Source organism: Athene cunicularia (genome assembly GCF_003259725.1).
Source record: "Athene cunicularia isolate RWA chromosome 2 unlocalized genomic scaffold, athCun1 chr2_part2, whole genome shotgun sequence".
Taxonomy (NCBI): Eukaryota; Metazoa; Chordata; class Aves; order Strigiformes; family Strigidae; genus Athene; species Athene cunicularia.
Genome location: NW_020799096.1, coordinates 6,606,379 through 6,626,658, shown reverse-complemented (window position 1 = coordinate 6,626,658; position 20,280 = coordinate 6,606,379). Strand labels below are relative to the sequence as shown.

The following is a 20,280-nucleotide window of genomic DNA, read 5'->3' as shown; positions in this document are numbered from 1 at the left end:
GCGCGGTGCCCACCTGCTGCGCGGGGCTGCCTGGCGCTGGGAGCGCGGGAAGGGCGGGCGGCTGGAGGTGTCACCGCGTGCTCTGGGGCAGGTGAAGGCAGGAACCATGCTTCCCCCCTCCCCAATTCCTCCCCCCGCTTCTCTTCCTCCGCTGTCCCTCGAGGGTTGTGTTTTCCTGATAGCCGGGGCACGGAGGGAAACGCCGAGTCAATTTCTAGCGCAAGCGAGGAGCCATTAGCTTTCAAGAAGTGATTCCGACATGACAGAATACCCGCTAATCACAGCGAGGGCCATAAAGGGATTGCTAATTTGATTCCGTCTGACAGTCAGCCTGCTAATTTTGACTCATTTGCCAGTTGGCTGTGGTGCGTTGAAAGGATGCTCGGTGTAGGGCTCGTGCTGCACTCCTGGTCCAAGTCCTCGGAGTGTAATGGACAGCTTTCGGCTGATTTCGCTGAGCTCTGGATCTGTCGTTATAGAAGTATCTTGCTTTGCATGGAGTACTCATTATTCTCCACACGTCATCTGAGAAGAGAAAAAGCGTCCTTCTTTGCTATAACTGGGGCACAAAGAAAGTCTAGGTTTGTGTGGCAGTAAAAGGCCAGTCATTTCCCAGTTCCCTTTGGAATCTTAGAGAAATGCTGAATGTCCTTGCTTGCTTAAACTGGGCAAATTAAGGCAAGATTTAAAATCAAAGGCTAGGAATGGAGCAGGGCTAAACGTAAGTGCGACGAGGACAGTTTCCAAAACCAGCTGGGGGAATTGAAGTATGTCAGTATTTTAAAATTTCTATTTCTATTTCAGGATCCGTTGCAAAATGTGAAAATGAAGGGGAAATTCTGCAGATACCATTTATCACAGACAACCCTTGTATAATGTGTGTTTGCCTGGTAAGTTTGGATTTCAGATAGTAAGAACATTCAGACCTGTACTAAAAGTAACGCACAGAGAGGGGAATATTTCACATAATCAAATCTTGGGTGCCTCTGTCGTCTTTATGTAACTCAAGGTTATCTCAGAGCTGAGCTAATGGAAAGTAATCCAATCCATGATCTGGCAATCATTTCTTTGCCTTTAAAACTCTCGGGCACAAAGTTGTACATGACTTTAATATGACATTGTGAAACCACATTTACCACGTGAATTTGGAGGGAGAAGTGTTTTCGCAAAGCTGGGGTGCACACACAAGTCTTTGCGTGTAGTTCAGCAAAGAGAGTGGAAGATAAGGGTTGGAAATGCTGCTGCTTCGAGCTCCCACATGCTTAGTCTCACACATGAGTGGCTGAGGAGCTGCACAAGGGTTCAAGGTGAAGGCTGTAACGTGACTATGCACGCTGTAATAAGACCACAGTGGAAGCACAAGTGATGCTTTCATCAGAGCGCTTTGTTTCAAGGATGACACTGCCTGCTGTGCTGGGAATTCAGTGGTTAATAATGTTGCTAACTGATACACATTTTGGGGAGAAACATTCCCTTTCCTTGTAACTCTGCTTTGGAGTTAAGTATTTTTGGGAGCAGTTCAGCTGGACAAGCCAAGGCTTAGGAGATACTGAAAAGCAGTTGTTCTAAATAAAACTTCCTACAATATATTTAAAAGAAAGCCATAAACCTTAATTTACTGTTGAATGCAAAGAAAAGTATAGACCAGAAAGCCCTATGTTTTACATCTTGGAAGTTACAGAGTAGCTGAATGTACAGAACGTGTTCTACTTTAGGACTGAAATATCGAGATACCCTCTCCCCTCCTTCTATTAGCACTATTAATAATTATTAGCATTAGCCAGCATTATTATAAGCCTATAAAAGCCTTAAAGAATTGTTTCAGACTGCCTTTTAGAAGGCAATTTTGGCAACTGTAGGACCCCGATCTTGAGCATCCTGAGGTTGATGTATATTGCTGCACTGGGTTCAATAGATTTTAAGTGAGAGTGATAACTTTTTAGCTAATAGTGATGAAGAATAAGTTATTGATTCTTCTGAGTAGAGGGAGATGGGGAAAGGAGGAGCGTGGGATGTGGTGAGTAAAGAAATCAAAGGGAAAACGAAAAAAAAAAAAGACAAAGCTGTGTTTTATCATGGATCACCTTCCCAAATATGTCTGCCACCACTCTTGCTAATGGAAGCTGGTGTTAACCAGCGAGGAAGCAATTTATCTGTGAAGGAGCAGAAGTTCAGTCTTGGGCATCAGGGCAATAATGCATCAGGGTAAAATACTCATAGATCTCTCTAGACCTTGGCTTTGTTGAATCAATGAGCACCCTTTTAGTGCACGAACATGGAGAACTGCAAAAAACATTGGATGTAAGAACTCTAAATCTCTGCGGTTTGTAGGGCTTACTCTAGTGAAATGGTAACTGAAGGCATTTGGCTCCCTTCTATGCAAGGGGGACACTATGTTTTATTAAGAGTACAGATGCCTAGTGAATTACTGCAGTTACCTGCACTGGATACTCTGTGTTTTATTTCTGCCGAAGGATAAATGTGATCTCTGTTTCTTGAGTTGGAATTGGGAGGCCTGGTAGAGGAGAAGGAAACCGGTCTGGACATACTGACTTTAATGCTGTGACTTATTGGATGGCCCGTTGCTGAAATCTTTGTTCAGGCCTGCCACAAGGGAAAAGATCAATTTTAAGAGGTCTGGGGAGAGCAGAAACAAAAGAAACGATGTGGTGATTTGTGACCAGGAGGGAAAAGAGAACCAGGTTTCCTTACATCCAACTAGAAATATTGATTGTTTAAAAGCAGTTCAGTGAGGAACTTTCTCTGGAAGACTGATCATACTCTTCAAGGGCAAACCTGATGGATGTTCATATCGTAAGAAGTGAGCAACTAAAAAGAGAGCTTAATCAGCTGTTCCAGGAAGGAAGCAATTGCTCTCCAGGAGAGGACAGAAAATTCAACAGAGGGCACTTGTGTTAAAAACACCAGTAAAGTGAGTAACTGAAATATTGGATTGGACTATAGCAGGTCTCCTCTAGCAGTGATACGTTTCCATGACTGCAAGTTGCCATAAATATCTGCACAAGTTACAGAAAGCTGAACAGCTCTAAGAAGAGGAATATCTAAATAACTCCCTTCCAGGACTTTCCCCATCTCACAGATGAGAGGAGACAGGGCTGAAATGCTGAACGTTTGACAGAACTGACTCTGCAGGTTGTGTCCTGGGGAGCATGGGGATGCATCCTAGCAAGGGGGAAAGAGGGAGGCAGCGTAAGCAAAGAGATCTCCGGCTTTCTCTTGACAGGCTAAATCAGCTGGGAGGGCAAAGCAACAGGTAGTACTCTAGGAGCACGTGTGGTAAAAACTGGGAACTCATAGGTTATGAGTAAGCTGCAGTAATGCAAGAAAGACTGCAAAGAGCAATTACAATGCATTTCCTTACACACCACTGAGAAGTCTTGGTAGGAAGACCAAAACCAAAAGTTGTCTTTTCTCATTGATTGGTGAAGACAGGGTGGACTGATTTCCATGACAGGAACATGAACAGGAACAAGGCAGATGATAGAGCAGAGACTGGCTTCTGGGGGAGCTGCTTTAATAAAGCTTCTAGCTCTTGCTTTAGAGTTACTGGTAACACAAACCCCTGAATCTCGAATATGAAAGGGATGCTGGTGGGGATTTCCTAGAGATAGACAAGTCTAGCTACCAAACAAGATGAGTTCATTCTTGAGCATCTGCTGTAACATGTGAAAAGAGAAGTTGTGGTGGTACAGGAATTCAGACTGGGGGACATGTGCTGGAGATTTCTCATATAGTGCATGGTAAGTCATTCACTTCTAAAGTATCAGTAATGCTTTTCTAATAAAAAGGCACTGCAGCCACCATGAGATAACTCTGTTTTGGACTTTCCTACTTGCTGAAATGTGGTGGAGTGCACAGAACAGCACTGATGCTTGCCCTTAGGAAACAGGTAAGACTAAGAGTGTGTAAGTTTGTGTGTAAATGTACACTGTGGCTCTGTATTCAAGAACTACCAGCTGAACAAGTAACTATGGCTAAAATCGAGAGTTCCCTAACTTGTAATTTATATGTCTTTACTTTATGGTCTTAATAATGCCCATAAAAATAGTCATTTTTAACATCTATGGGACAGTAGTTTCAATGGGAGCCTTTACAATTGCAACACTAGCAATGGTACATTGCTGTCCAACTAATCATCTCTAAGCACTTAATAAACATGGATGAATTAATTACAGCTGACAGCAAGATTTGGCTATTTTTATTCTTTTTTAGAGAAAAAAACCATCAAAATCAAAGCAGAATTGTGGTTTATCCACAAGGAATTTTTTGTAGGACTGTGATGAAAGCTCAGGTCTCCTAACTCCTGGTCTAATGGTTTGACTACAAAGCCATCCCTTCTCACTTCATGCACTTTCACTTTACAAGTGGACGTGGGTGGAATAGTCACAGTATGAACACAGTCATTTTCTTTTTTGTCTAGCTGACAAGGGGCAGGCTGCACAGATGCTAGGTTTTTGGTATGCCTGCTCTCCTGAGCTTGTTCTGAGGCATGGATGGGCAAAGGCAAATTAAGACTGACTTTGTGATCCAGAGGTTTTGAGAGCTATGATTTATGACTTGCTGTTGCTATTTGCAAACTGCTGTTAGAGCTAGTGTGCTTTGGTCTTCTGCCCACTTCCATTTCGAATGTCTGTGGTTCTGTATCTCTGAGGAGATATGCTGTCTCCAAAAGCTACCGTGCCACCTGGCTTTCCATAGCGTTTGAGATACTGGAATAATGCAAAGCAGGCTGAAGGCAACAGAAAGTACCTGCTTTCTCGTGCATTCACCTTATATGTGGTAAAACACACAAACTGGAGAAAGCACTGGCATCCTTAGTACTTAGAGCTAATGGGTAAAACAGATACACATAAATTGCACTGGAAAATTGTTTTTCTTGAAGCTAGGTCACGTAAAAAGTGCAGGACAGCCCACTTGTGAAGCGCCATGGCTGAAGTATCCCATTGCCACCATGTTTATAATTAAAGACTTTTCTGATTAAAGGATGGAAAATGTTCTAAGCTGCAGCAAGCTCTGTATCAGTGAAAGGTGGAACAACTGAAAGGAAATGCTGGATGTGATGGACAGTAACAAGGACTAACTCAATACAACCATGAAGAAAATAAATCTTGTTGTCAAAAAAAGGGAAACCTATTGTTTCAGATAATTATATGGCCCTTGACAGTACAAAAAAAAATGTTGGAGAACATATGAGTGTGAAATTATTCTATGCTTAGTGGTCAATAGTAAGAAAATCTCATATCCTGCTGGCTTCTGAAAATCCAAGTAGTGAAACTGTGGGTTATGAAGTTGACTGAAAAAAGTTTGGGTTTTAAAGAACTTGTCGGAATTGGCAGTTATGATTATAGGTTAAACTATATAATCTTGATGGTATACATAATGGAATTATATTGATTCGGTTTGAGGAATTGATTCTTTTATTCCAGTTATTAAATGCTGTAAGAGTGCAAGCCATTATAACTACTAAATTTTCATCTAAAAATGTTCTCCTACATCTGTGGAAAAATGGCTTTATTTCAATCCATAGCAGCATTTCACACACCTTGTGCAGTTTGAGGAACCCAAACATGTCATGTATGACAGATTCAGATCTTTATATTTCAGATGTGAAAGTTTTGGGCTGAGGGTAGTTGAGGCATGACTACATTTCTGTTAACAGAAACAAAACTTCATAAATGTGAAAACTTATGACGTTTTGGTAAGTTTTGGACTTCTTGTATATGAGGATTTCAAAATGTTAGGGGAAAAATGCTATTAATGGAATATTGGGGTAACTTTTGATTAGATTTATTTTATATGGGTGTTGGCATAAAAAATAGGCATGCAATATTTAAGTTCAACTCTGGTACAAGTACGGTAAATGATCAAGTACGGCCGAGTTTTTGTTGGTACAGCTTTTTGGCTGGAAGGTATCTAAAACTCAGAATAGAAGTAGGCTCACACCTGATATTATGGCATTTGCTTTCAAGAAATATATACTTCAATATACGCGTGGAAAAGACATAAAAATGCTACAGTCTGTCGGAAATAGGTGAAATGAGAACCTGTGCATAATTATAGGATGAGAATGTAAAACCGCCACAGAATTAACTTAGCCTGAATTAAACTTCTGAGTGCTGAGTTTTTTGAAGGTGAGATGAGCTCAGCAATGGCAACGATGACAGGCGGTGGTGCCAGTGATGGTGAGGAGAGCCATGTCATCTCATGCTCATTTATCATGATCTGCATGGACCCTGAACCACCTTGCCAGAAGCAAGCAGAGATCCAAGAATAACCTTTCCATTGCCCAGTGGTATATGTAGTTTTAAAATGAATGTACGAAAAATGCCAGCTGAAAGGGACAGGTGAGAAGCCAGGAACTGCAAGGAAATAAATAAGTGTACCTCAGCTAACAGTGGCCTTCACACGGCAAGAGCTTTTATATTTTTATTTTATTTTATTTTTTCAAGAGAATGAAGGGTTTTATTTTCTGTGTGTTCTTTGTGGGGAGAAAAAGTCTTTTATTATTTTTTTTATTTTTCCAAAATACTTTAGAACAAAGTGAGTTGTGTCAAGAAACAGCTGATAAAAGCCAGTAGTGATCTTGACAAACCACAACTAAACCAGTGCCATTTCCCCCACCTTTTTTCCTCCCCCCTTCCCTCATGCCTGTGCCTCAAACTTGCCAACTGCACCTGAGGAGTGGTAATCATATGTCTCAACCTTTTATCACCTAAATCCAGAACAGAAGGAAATAAATGTGAGCCAGAAAGTGTAACCAAGTGTTGGAAACCTGAGAAAAGTTTGGAGACGGGAGCTCAGGAAACTAGAAATCAGAGCTTTGCTTGGCGTAAGTTTTATTCAGCATGAGACATCATTCTGTAGTTTAAATTTCCGCTTTTAAATCCGAATGTGCGATGTAGAATTTGACCTTTGCTCATAAAAAATTATGTTAAATTCATTGTTATAACGCCTAGTGTTCTACCTAGCTTGAACCAACAGAGTAGTGAAAACCAAGCGCAAGCAAACCAAAAACCAGAGGAAATAACCTCAACCCTTGGTCTTCCTTGCACCCCACCAAAAACTCCATCTCCTGAGTGAAGACTAAAGCGAGAAAGCTACTTGATTTGCTGGGTTCTTTACCTATAGCATAGTTGATTTCTGGGGTACCGTACACAAGTTGAAAGCACATAGCTAGCCTGAGAGCAAGTGTTTGACACATGTTCAGTGAAGATGGCAGTGTTTTAGTACATCAGGATTCAATTGTTGTTGCGTCAAGGTATAATGTGGCCCAGATGACTTTTAGTGGAGTAGTGCATATTAAAAAAAAAAAAAAATCATCAAACAATTCTTTCATACCTATTTTATTTAATTTAATTTCAATAGTGTACATACATCAACTACAGAATCTACCAAGACTGCATCTTCTTTCAATTTAAATATTCTTGGTCTTTATTACTGTATAATATAATCAGCTTTCTCTTCACCCACAAAAATAACAAAGAGACAAAAAAGCCTATGACACAGTAGTGTACTGGTAGTTTTCACCCCCATATTACTGCAGAAGAGAATGTTGTTTCGATTGGTCTATGAAGGGTTCCTGGAGCAGAAACATTCTCCAACATGATGAAAGCTTTATTAGTTTTTATCCAGTTTAAAAAAGATACAGATGTATATACCATCTCTTAAATGAAAAAATCCAACACCCCACACCCCAAAAACAAACCCTGAAAACAAAAACCAGTCATAACCCCATGTCTGGTGCAGCTGGGTGTCCCATATGTGCTTTGTTGTGGAGACCAAAGAACAATATATATAGATATAGATATATATATATAATTTGAAGATGTTTGGCAAGTGAGAAGTGAATAGAATCAAGAGCCCAGAGCTGGTTAATTACCTGTTGTGGTGGTGATTGGTCTGGTAGGCTCTCCTGAAGGATGGTCCAGGTATGTTCAGTTGTACTTGTTCTTAATTCGTGCAATACCTGTAAGACAAGACTTTGGCCTGCCTGAGAATGAAGCACAAACTATCTATGGTAGAAGATGATCACTCTAGCTTGATCCTTTTAAATTTCCAACAGCAGTGCTGAGGCAATGTTCAAGTCAGTTTAGTACCATATACAGGTATAACCACTCTGGCCAAGTAGTACCATGTGCCACAAATCCCACGTCGTTTACTCCTCTGAGGAATGAGTATGGATTGTATACCTGGGTGTTGTGTTTGGGCCATCTGTGGACCTTTTGAAGTCCACTTTCTGCACTTTGCTTCACGTCCCAGAGCTGCCTCAGATGTGTGGCACATCCCTTCTCAAGTATGTTTGCCTTCAGTTCACTGTGCTTTATCGTGACATTTAGTTCGGAGACATAGTGCACCATCATGTGTGACAGCTTATGATGGAGCCTTTCTGGAAATCTGCAGGCTCGAAGAAGCTATTTCATGTTGTTCTCAGACCACATGGCATAGTGAAGAGTTCACTACTTGCACATTTCTAACATAGAGACAGCTGCATTGAGCAAACATACATACAAACACAGTGCTGAACTGATTAAAGGTCTTGGCAAAACCCTCATGGAAGAGAGCTGGTGATATGTCACTGTAAAGATGATGAAGATCCCATCCATTGAGTATGGAAATGAGATTCTCCTTGGCATAATTAAAGGATCAGAGAACTGAAATACAAAAGAACATCTTTAAAATGTATAAATAATATGTGGAAAAACATGAAGGGCACAAAAATGCCATAAACTAAATGGAAAAATGTAATATAAGTTGCAAATGTCTTTTGACTGTGCCTACAATAAGTGCAAAATGGATCAGTCTAAGTTAAGGCACTTTTTTATTGCCAATAAGAAAAACATTATTAAAGAGCTGGTCCAATATCAAAATGTCATTTTAAAAGCATACAGTTACCTGTATATAGTTTTTATTAGCTTTCAAGTTTCTTCCATTGAGTTGTTAATGGTCTTTTTAAGAATTATGGTCCTGTAAGTGAATGGCTTACAGTGTCAGTATGTCTGCTGTTCTGCTTTGTGCTGCTATATAAAAATAGATATTTTTTCCCCACCAAATATCTGGTTTTATTTCCCCATTATGTTTTAATAGAAATTTTTGAGGGAAGAAAAATATTAAGCAACAACCAGAAAATCAAATGAAAATGCAATCTTTTTATATTGAGCTTATGGTCAAATAAAAGGCCATTGTGAAGAAAAAACAATATTGCATAAAAGCTTTTACCTGTAATACCACTATTAAAATTACTATCATACCGGTACTTGCTCATATTGTACCTAATAACTGCTGTAATTACTTCCTCTGAGGCCTCTTGGCATCTTCATCTTATGCATTAAGCTGCAGCTAAAAAATTCCTAGTCTGACCATTTGTCCGATTGAGCTCTGTGCAGCGTTTTGCATCCAGCTGAACCAAGTGCTGAGCTCTAGGCCCAAGTACAGCATGGACCCCATCCCTTGTTATCCCCAGGAGCTGACCTTGTGTGCTGAGACCTGGATTTCATATACTTTTTGTCTGCCTCTCCCATTTAGTTATTAGACTTTTTCTGGCTTTTTTTTTCCATTTTCCCCCTATGTCTGGAATCCACTTGCTTTAGATAGTGATCTAAAATGGGCTGTTAAACTAGGACTGTGTACCACCACCTCACTGAAGAAATGTCTTCATGCATTGTATATGATTTGCCTGCTCTTTACTTGTTTCCTCATCTGTTCTACACATCAGACTCCTGGCTGTAGTTTTCATTTTCTGTAATGTATCTTAGATTTTTCAGAGGGAAGCATTGTGTGCTTGTGCTGCAAAGTGCTGCAGCAAAAGGCAGTACTATGAAATAGCACTGGAGTTCGAGATCTATTTTGTTCTTGGGAGCACAAAGGATACAAATGTGATAAAATACCGTTTAGAAAAAGGATGCAAAAGATCTGATGCTTCCCCTGACAAAATGAATCCCCAGGTTTTTTTGAGTCCCTCTTTTAAGTAAACCATTTTGCAAAGCTTCAGTGTTAAAGATTGAATCAGATCATCTCTAACTCTGCCTTAGAGCTATGCTTGCATTATTACATTGCATTTTGCACAAGAGCCGGTCTAGTTCACATAGGATATCTGCAGTCAGTCGCATGGTAGCGATGCTGTCTTACATACGCATAAACCCCAACCTGCAGTGTTGAAACTTCCTGTAAATCAGATATTTAGCGCAAATCCCTCAACAGTGTAGACATTCTCATTTCAGTTTTAAATTTCTCTGTGCTGAGCACTGTGGTGGCTTCAATATCCAGAGCTGTGCCAGACTTGAAAAGTTGAAGACTGCCGTTTCTACTTCACACCGAAAACCAGGTATTGCACAGCCCTGGGCTGCTAGGGTGCCCAGCGTAACTCCAGGCAGCCCTTCTGGCTGCAGGGCCAGCTGCCCCTTTCTCCAGATGGTCGTGGTATGGCTCACCTCCTCTTTTGTAGCTAAAGATCTTGCTTGGGGCATAGAAGCAGCAGCTCTGCACTCCTCCTTCCCCGGGGGGATGCAAGCCAATGTGTCACAGAGCCTTGGCCAAGAAAATCAGGTTTCTGACATCATATAGGCAAGAAGTTGTGTGGTTTGGGTTTTGTTTTCTTGTTTTGCTTTTTTAGCTGTTCCTGATGTCTTTACATTCAATTATATTGTGTTTTCAATGGGAACTGGATCTTTCCCAAGGTTTGGAAGCATCAAAAAGTATTCTGATGGCCAACTAGAGTCATACATTTGCATCTGTTTTTCTGGTTTGTCTTATGATTTATTAGTGGCTGAAGAATAACAGACCTTGATTGTCCTGAGGTTGTCTCCTCCTCCATTTTTTCTCTCTGGGTGGTGATGTGCAGTTGAGGCATGGTTTGGGAGAGATGGGGAAGAGCTGATAAATGACTGCTCTAAGGCTACGTGGTGTTTATGATCTGATTGTGCCAGTTAGTGAAACACCTTCAGGTTGTGCCGCTTGGAAATCATTGTGGTAGGAAGGAGCCAGGCAGGGTGGCTGGGCTTGAGATAAGGCTATTAGCTGAAGGATTGCCTGTGGGACCTAAAATACTGATAAGAGCAGCAGGCTCTCATACTGCAGGGAGACTGTGGATCTTTTGCTTGTGACAGAGAGTATTTTTTTTTTTTACTGTATGTGGTGGTGTACAGCTGATCATTTTAATATTTAGCACTTCCCTACCCCAATACTCAGTTCTGGGGAGAGCTGGACCAGTTAACTGGTTGGGTGCATTGGTGATTCAATGTGGCAAATGCTTTTGATTAAAATAAATGAATAAAATTATGTTGGCAGGCAGAATGCTAAGCATGCAAGCTTTTTAGCCTGTAAACCAAAGGTTGGTGGATGGGTTGTTGGTAAAAGCAGTGTATAAAAAAGGCTGGACAATTAAAATCATTATACATTAAAATGTTGATGGTGTGCTAGTGTAAGAAAGCTTTTTAACAGACACATGCTTGAGGCATAGTTTGTCTGTGATCTAAACACATAAAGCATTGCTGGAGAAACTTGCTGATATGGACATTTAAGATGCAGCATCGTGCACTGATACTGAACCAGGGCTTGTTTAACATGAAAATATGGAGGAAATAGAAGAAGCGTGCAATTTGTATAGCTTCTGGAAAAATGTATGTAAAGGTCCAATTTAACTTGGCAAAGTTTCTAATCCTCAAGCAAAAACTGTTTGACCCAAAAATCAATCTGAAGTAGAAAATTAAAAAATATCTAGAACTCTAGGCCACGATAGTAAGAAATTTGAGTGGTTTTATGTACTTGTTGTTACACAAAGGGTACATATTCAGTGCCTAAAACTGTATATAATAATTTTAGTGTAAAATGTATCTTTGATGTCATCAGATTTCTTGGCATAATTAAACCAGCCTACATATGGAAACATACCAAGGTGGGAGCCAAAAAGGGAAAAAGAAAGCAAATCACCTACAATAAAAGGGAGGTTCACTGGAAGGCAGCCATCTGGAGAGATGAGTAGGCCACTCCAGCCTGTTTGCTGGGCATACCTCTTACATATAAGGCAGCATAAAAATTAGAGGTGAGACAGAGCTTTAGCTGAGAGGATGTGGATGTGATGTGACTCCAGGAAAGTTATGTATGACTCTGGAACCAGAGGTCTAAAAGGCTTTTAAGCATCTTCTGAAGACTTAATATTACTACTGTGTGTTTGTGGACAACTTGTCACTGTGGCCATAAGGTACTTTTACCATCCAAGGATTTAGGTTAACACACTGAGTAGTGCTTAGGTTGGGCTGTTGGCCCAAGCAGCCCATGCTGACTGTCTTGTCTCCTCCATTGAGAAGACACTCAGAACTGGGATTTCTTTCGGCCAACATGCTGAGCAGAGAGCTGACAGGAGTTCCTGAGTACAAGGTCTTACCCTAAACCCCTCTCTCTGTTTTGGAGCCAAGTACTTCATGCTGTGCCATTCAGGGTTCACTGCTCTGACCCGCGTGACAGGAGCACCTCCTCTTATGTCATACAGCTTAGTAGTTGGAGGCTGTGACAGAAAAGGAGTTTATTGTCAAGTATATGGAGAGTCATTGATGCAGAGATTAGTGATCTCATCTTGGTCAGGAAATTTCCCACTTTCCTTTAGTTTAGAGAAGTGTGTTTCAATTGCCTGTGTAAAATGCAGCAGTGGGGACAGGCTGGATGAAGTGCTGTTCCTCTTCCAACCCAGATCAGGCTGTGACTTGGCAATGAGGGCTTTCTTTAATTGCAGAGGAAGGTACAGTTAATAAAAAATTAAGTTTCCAAGACCTCAAGTGGATACTTTTTAGTTTTCTTCGGTTCAGCCCCAGGTTCTCATTTTTACAGGGCACTTGAGTCTCCCATCATCAGGAGTCCTTCTTATGCTAAAGGTGTGAAGCCTTTGGATTTCAGACCATCTTTCCACCTCCCCTGTGTTTTCCCCCTGGCTACCCAGGTAGTAGCGTTGCTGCCTGAGTTCTTGCTCTTCAAAGAGCACAGTGCTGTCCCACACAATGAAATCATCTCTGGCTGCCTTGTGAGTGCTGTGGACTTTGAGCCAGGCATAATCCCTTTCCTGACATTTGAGTCTCATTAATTGGGTTAACAAGATGCTATCTGCGCTCCATACGTATGTAAATATAACCTGCTAGCAAAGATCTTAATGGCACCTGATATATCACACTGCCTTTACATCTATCAAGAGGTATCCCTGCAGGAGTCACTTCCAAAAGCAGGTTGTGTTCTTGGTCCCATGGGTCCCTTTATAACCCATAAGAAATGCTGGTGGTCAAGGCCAACCATTCAGATGTCTTTAAAGTGTCCCACTGGTGACTGAAAATCACTTTGTCAAGATGACAAATGGCTTGCGCATACCCCATTCACCTTAGAGCTTCTCTCTAATGTCAGCTCCATTTACTTGTCAGAAACAGGTATTTTTTTTTACTTCCAGCAGTGCAAGTGGGGCAGGGGAAAGGAAGGAGTGAAGGTAACACAGGCAGAAGAAAAATCTGCTTGTATGGCTTCTATTCAATGTATTATTATAGTTGAAGTTCGCAAGCTTCGGACATACCAGAATCTGTTTGTTTGTACATGTGCAAAACAGAAAGAAGGGAATTTGCTTTTCAGAAGTGAGAACTGTCCCTGCAGGGCTATGATTATGCAAAAACATGTTTTAACCACTGGATTTTTCAAGCAGAAAGTGGTTGTGCAATATTAGTTTCTTATTTTGGGCAGCAAACTTCTTTCCAGAGCAACATTTAAAAATAACTGTTTAATTAACTGGGTCTACCCAGTACATAGGGCATTGTGCATGTGTCTGTGCTGAAGAGCTCAGCTCAAACCTCTGAACTCGCGTGGGTGGTTTCATTGACTGCAATGGTATTGTCATGTGGCTAAGTGATCACTGCTGTGCGTGAGGGCTGCTACATCTCACCCAAAAGCAGTGAGGGCCAGGCCACAAAATACAGTCAGAGTCATCTCAAGGACTGTGAAAATGACTTTGACAGCTTTGGCTTCTAGTTTCCTCTCAATGCCTTCCATATCACCTTTGCTTAATTCACAAGTCAAAATACGCTGCTTCTCCTAGGAGCTACAGCGTTGGCTGAAATTTTGAAAGTCACAGTCTAACTTAATTTGGCAATACAGTTGGTCACAACAATGGAAAGTTTATTCCACCTTCCTTCTTTGTATCTGATGGAAGCTTTGCATCCGTCAGAATGTTGAGGAGATATGAAATGAAACGTGTCAAATAAAACATCATTGTGGCATAAGTTTTTCTGACTAAATTATCCCATGGCCTTGAGTCTTCTCTTCCTGGCATCAACTGGATGAAGCCTGCTTGAGGGTGACTGCTGCCACAAGCTGTCCATGAGTTAGGATTTCCAGCTGCCCCTCCAAGGTTTTACTAGTGCAGAACAGTTACAGGAAAAAGGAGTGAGCCCCAGTGAGTTGAAGGCAGCATTAAAAGACCCCAAAAGCCCTTGCCCCTTCAAGGAGTCCTGCCTGAAATGCTCTTGGTCCTTGTCTCTTCCCACTCTTCTCTAGAGAGACTGACAGGCTGGGGGCTGTGCCTTCTCTACGCAGACCACTGTGAATAACCTCCTCTTTTTATTTATTTTTTTTTTTCCCTAATACTGCTGTGTAGCTCAGGCAAGATCATGTAAGAAAACAAATGCGGGGTCAGCACTCAGTTTTCTTGCAAGTTCATTAAAACAGCAGTGTCTGGAGGCCTCTTGCCTAAATAATTTTATAATAGAAAACAGACTCTTGTTGCTTTCTTTTGGGCTACTATTTTTATTTGGTTGTTGTTCCTCAAGCGTTTTGGTCCTATTTCAAAACTTGCTTCAATTAAATGAAGAGAGGGTTGGGTTTTTTTTTGGTGCTTTCCAGTTTCAAAGCTGTGCTACTACTGTGAAACTTCTAGGAGTCTTCTGAATTATGAAGCTAGGATTGACAGGGATTTTCCTGACAATAACATTAAAAAAACAAAGTGTAGATTAAAAATTTGGAAGAAAATGAACCCCCCCTCCCCTTCCCTCCCCGAGCCGAGATCTCCTGTTGCTTCTTCTGGCATGCATCACATCTTTGAGGATACTGTATCATGAGAAAACTGTCACTTGGTGATGTATTAGGGTAATATATCATGAGAGCATCGTTTCTTTAGAGGATATGGGCAGTAAAAGACATGATTCTGGCCAGACAGAGCAGCAGGGGACCTTGCTTTTTTTCTTCCCTTTTCTTTAATCTAGCCCTGTTTTTGTGTTGTACAGGAGTGAGTTTCTTCATGGGATATGACTTGTTGCAGAGTAAGTTAGGAGGCCCATTGGGCTTTTTAAACTCTTTAAGAAGTACAGGGCCTCAAGGGCTGCTTTGTTCAAAGTTTTTAGAACAGGCTCAAGCCCAAAACTAGAGCATTTGCCACTGCCTAAAACTCCAGTGTAAGGGTCGAGTATACAGGCTTCAGACAGAAAAGGCAATAAAGATGCAATGACAGGTGACTATTATTTGGATAATATATTTGTAGATGTGGCCCATCAAAATGTGATTTAATGATATTTATAAAAACAACAGTCAATTCACCTCTTTTAAATACATGTCCACCGAAGTTTCAATTCACATCAGTAGAAGAAAAATTACTATCAGTCAGTATTCAGTCTGTAATAGAAGATGAAGTTATATCCAAAAATAGGAATTCTGAACTGATTGAATCAGATTTTGATTTACTTTTTAAAAAATGTTTTCATGGTTTTGTTTTTCTCTCATTGTCAATGTCTGCTGGAAAATAAGCTGAACGCAGTCTATAGGACCAGGATGGAAATAATTAAGAAACAAGAGTATTGTTAGGACACTCTTTTGATGGGACCGAGTTAATTTTTGAGATGGGACAAAACATACCATGGATTAATCTAAAATCTGTTGAATTCAAATTGTTTAATAATTTATTTTAAACCTGTGGCACAATCTGCTTTACTCTCTCTGAAATCCATCAGTGCCACCCTCAAAAATTTTTTTGGCTACAATTTACTTAGAGTGTTTTCAGACCAATTTGGCTTGGGGATGATACGAGCAAACTTCTCCTTCTACAAGTCATCCTATGGCACTTAAGAGGGGTCAGCAGAGTGGGGTGCTCCAGGAGCTAATACACCCAGGGCAGCGATGCTGTTCCACATTTGTAGACTTCAGCTGTGTATGAGTGGCTTCTGGATCAAGCTAAGATAATGGAAGATTTTATGGCCTCAGGCTGATCATCATTTCTCTGGGAGAATGAATTCTGACCCATCAGCTTCAGTTAGAGTAAACCAGGCTAGGGAGGAACATTCTTTCAGGATCACTCATTTAGTTTAAAAGGAGTTGGGCAGTGATCATCCAAAAAGTTTTGCTGGCTGATCTGAGTGACTGGGAACACCCAGCAAGGGGTAGGTCATAAGCTCATAGGGTTGGGTCAGTGAGCTGTAACCTTTTTCAGCAGCATGGATATAGGTTTGCACCCTGAGCTTCAAATCAACAGATACTGCCTGTGACTACTGTTTTCTTAGGTATTGGCATCAGATTTAGGTGACTGATAATTAATATGAATTCTTTACTCACAAAGTAGAAAAACCTTTAATTTGTCTATTGTTTGTTTAAAAACACATTTAAAATTCACAAGAAAAACTATGAATTTTAAATGCATGCATCATGTGAAATGCAAAGGTGTGGTATCCTACAAGTACCCCAGTGTGTACCCCTTCCCTGAAACCTGGCTTCTGGATTACTATAGGTAGTTTTTCAGACTAGAGTACAAACTACTGGGACCCTGTGAAGACCATGTCTCTTACTGCTTATTCTTGCTGACTTAATCCGCAGTTATGGTCACTTTGTCTGGCTGTGTCTACTTTGTTGATAAGCTCACTGGAGCAGGGATGTATCTTGCTCCTTGCATGTGCTTATATGATGTCTGATGTAATGGGACCCTGTCCCCAGCTGCAGCCTTAGCAGTTGCATTAATGCAAACAAATGTAAGAGGAAAAAAGCCCTTTCTTTTCATCAGTAGTGCAATGGGCTGCTGTCAGGGAGTATTGGGATTGCATCAGGCTACCGAGGTCATCACTTTCCTCATGCTGGTGAACATCATTAAGCACAGCAGAAAAAAAACATTAAAAAAAAAAAAGTCTCTTCAGTCTATAAGGGGTTGTGAGTGATATGTCCTGAATGACTTGCACATACTCATCTCTTCCTCACAGCAGTGGGGAATACCCGTTCGCAGTGAAATTTGGTGTCATCTTTCAGCAGGGCCTTTGTTTTAATCATCTTTCCTAGGGAGTGGGGACAGCTCGAATTATGACGGGGGTGGCTGATGCTGGCTGAGCACCACTGCCGGGAGAGCTGCAGCCTCCTCCCTGCTTGCCCTCAGAGAGGCCAGATAAACTAAAGAGATTACAGGGGGTAAATCAGAGGCTACTGAGTGCTTTGCTCAAAAAGGACACAGAGGCTCTGTGGACTGAACTAGCTTTTTTTTTTTTTTTCCTCATGAAATACTGTCATTTGCATCTAATGCAATTCGTGCTGAAATCACAGTCATGTCATGCCATGGGCAAGAGCTTAATGCTGAAAGTACTGAAGGATATGTTTGGCATCACTCCTGTAAGTTGTCCCAATGAAACTGAAAAAACACTTAAAATAATAGGACTTTTATCTCTGTGAGGTGAAGCATATGCCTTGGTGTTTGTAGGTTTATGTGGGTAAACAGAGAGAACTGTATCATTTTGCAGAGAACAGGCATTGTTTCAGAGGAAAATATTTTTTTCCACCTTGAATTTAAAAACATATCTAGTGTGCTAAATCTTTTTTGTTATTATAACCACAAAATTTGTTTTTGCAAGGAAAAACAACAACAACAAAACAGATAATTGGAGGGGAACAAAGGAAATGAGACCTTTTTCTCATCTCCATTGACAGTGGTTCAAAATGTCTGCATGCTTCTCTCCTTGGGGAGTGGTGTCTCCTCCCTGAAGCCAAACTGTGTGTCTCTTGCTCAGGCAGAGAAATGCTCATGGAAGACAGGAGTCCCACAGTATTCGTAGGGATTGCTTGCCTGCATCAACTCTGCCAATTAAAGAGAAGTTTGTAAGTCGGACCCAAGACAGTGAGTTCCAGGCAGGAGTGCCAAAGAAGCAAGGGTAGTATTTTCAGAAAGTGCCTCAGGATTTGTCTAGACCAAGAGTTATGCACGTGCCTGAGCCTGTTCTTGAGTTCAAGTTGGCCCCACATCGGGGTTGTCTGCACGTAAGCAGAGGTGCAGGCACACACTTGGGAGCCTGGTGCTCCCAGGCCTTGCTGAGGGACAGAGCCTGGGGCCAGTGCTGGCCCAACCCTTTTCTCCTGTGGCCTGCGTGGACCGAGCATGGCTCCGTGTGCAGTCGAGGGGATGCTCTGGCTCTGTGCAGCATCAGAGAGCCAGCAGCGTAGCCAGAGAACGTGTGGGTCATGGCACGCAGCGTGAGAGATGCGTTTGAGCCTGCCCTGTGCCTTGTGGTGGAGATGTTGCTTATGTGACTTGAGTGCACTTGTTTCATTAGTTTTAACTGGCTTTTTTTGTCTTCTAAGGTCATATGTGCATATTTGAAAGCTGCATCCCAAATTCCCCATGGGTAACTTTTGCCATTGTTTGAAAATTGTTATTGTTTTGGTGAATGATCCTGGCAGAAACTTAAAGACTTTCTGAACTACTTGGTGAGGAGCCCTATCAGAATTACTAGTGGGACTGTGATGAATAATGGTAAAAAATGCATATTTTCAGGATTAGCCATTAATGGCAGTTCGTATTTCTACCTAATCTGTCTCTGTTGCTTTTATTTTTCTTCGCTCCACATCTTTTTTTGGTTAAATGGAAGTTTAAGTGACATTTTTGCTGTTCAATATAAATAGTTAATAACCTCAGGATATCAGAAATGCAGTGTGAGCCTCCTAAAAGCATTTTCAATAAATAAAAAGGGGAAAAAAACCCCAAACAAAACAAGACTCTCACTATGGAAATCTAGCCCCCTGAGAACCCACATCTGCAAGGCCTTCAGCAGCCAGCTGTGCCAGCATAACAGTGGGTTCAGGGTACCACTGATAGAGGCACTCCTTGGTACAGCCCTGAAGAAATGAATCAGACTCCTTTTTTTTTTTTTTTTTTTTTTTTTTTTTTTTTAAAGAGCCATCCTCCTGGTGGCTGCTGTGAGCCGGCAGGAGCCCAGTGGGGAACCCTGTATAAAGTTGGCTGCAGCTTCCAACCTGTGGTTTGGCACATGTCCTCTTTAAGACCTCTGCCAAATATTCAGATTTCTTTTTAGTGTTTGGTTTGGTTTTTGGTTATTTTTTTTTTCTTTTCATGTTGGCATTCTGTTTAACTGTACCACATGAGTTTAAGGCTGTTAGTCTGATATACTTTGTCACCAGAATGGGCTGTTTTGTGTGGAGTTTTTTGATGGAGGGTAAAAATACAAGGTGTATGTAAAGGTGAACAAATTGCGTTGAGAGGCATTGTAGTAAAGGTAACATGAAGCAATAACACTGGTATTAGATCTGGTTATTGTATCTCTCCTGTATGGGAATTTGACGTCACCTTTGCATGCCAAGTTAAAGAGACCTTTGGTTCCCCTAGCAAAGCATGGGAGAGGGGAGAAATGTGGGCACCCAACAAAACTTTCTGATCTTTCTCCAGACACATTAAAAGATGAGTTCTCTAGCAGTTGGTCTCAGTGAGCGCAGGAGGGGAGTCCGGGGTGATACTCCGGCACTTCCCTAAATTTTCCTTTCCAAGGGAGTCTGGGATTCCAGTATGAACCCTTTGCCGAGCTGAGCGCTGACTGGGGAGTTGCATCAGCTGTGGCAGCATTGTTCTGGATCAGCCTGACCTCTTTTAAAAAAATACGTATTTTTCCAACACTAATAAAAACTTTAGCTGAGGTTCTCTCCCTTTCTGTGTGTGTGCCTGAGCGCTAAATTAAAAATAAAAAAAATCCCAGATGTGAATCTATAAACCATCTGTTTAAAATAACTATTTCGCAGGACTATAATTAAAAGTTATTTATTATGAATCATGGGATCCTATTATGAATTTGACTGACTCCCAGGTTTCTGATTTAGCAAACAGTTTATGTATTTATGAGCCATGTGTCTCTTCCGCACTTCTCAGTGCCAGAGTGCATGTCCTTTAAACAAAAGGAAAAAAAATCCCCTACCCTCCCATAACTGTTGGCTTCTGAATGTTGCTGTCTAAGAAGTTTTCTCTTAAGAACAGCAAAAATCAAAGTATCTGCG

General features: G+C 41.2%; 1 protein-coding gene across 2 annotated transcripts in view; it reads left to right on the top strand.

The window, feature by feature from the left end:
* The first annotated feature begins 139 nt into the window (after nt 1-139).
* The window catches only part of BMPER (BMP binding endothelial regulator), a 149,133-nt gene continuing 128,992 nt past the window's right edge, over nt 140-20,280 (top strand). For both annotated transcript variants that reach the window (XM_026843995.1, XM_026843994.1), the window contains exon 1: nt 140-890. In XM_026843995.1, coding sequence (XP_026699796.1) covers nt 876-890 — 15 coding nt within the window. In that variant the 5' untranslated portion in view covers nt 140-875. The remainder of the gene's footprint in view (nt 891-20,280) is intronic.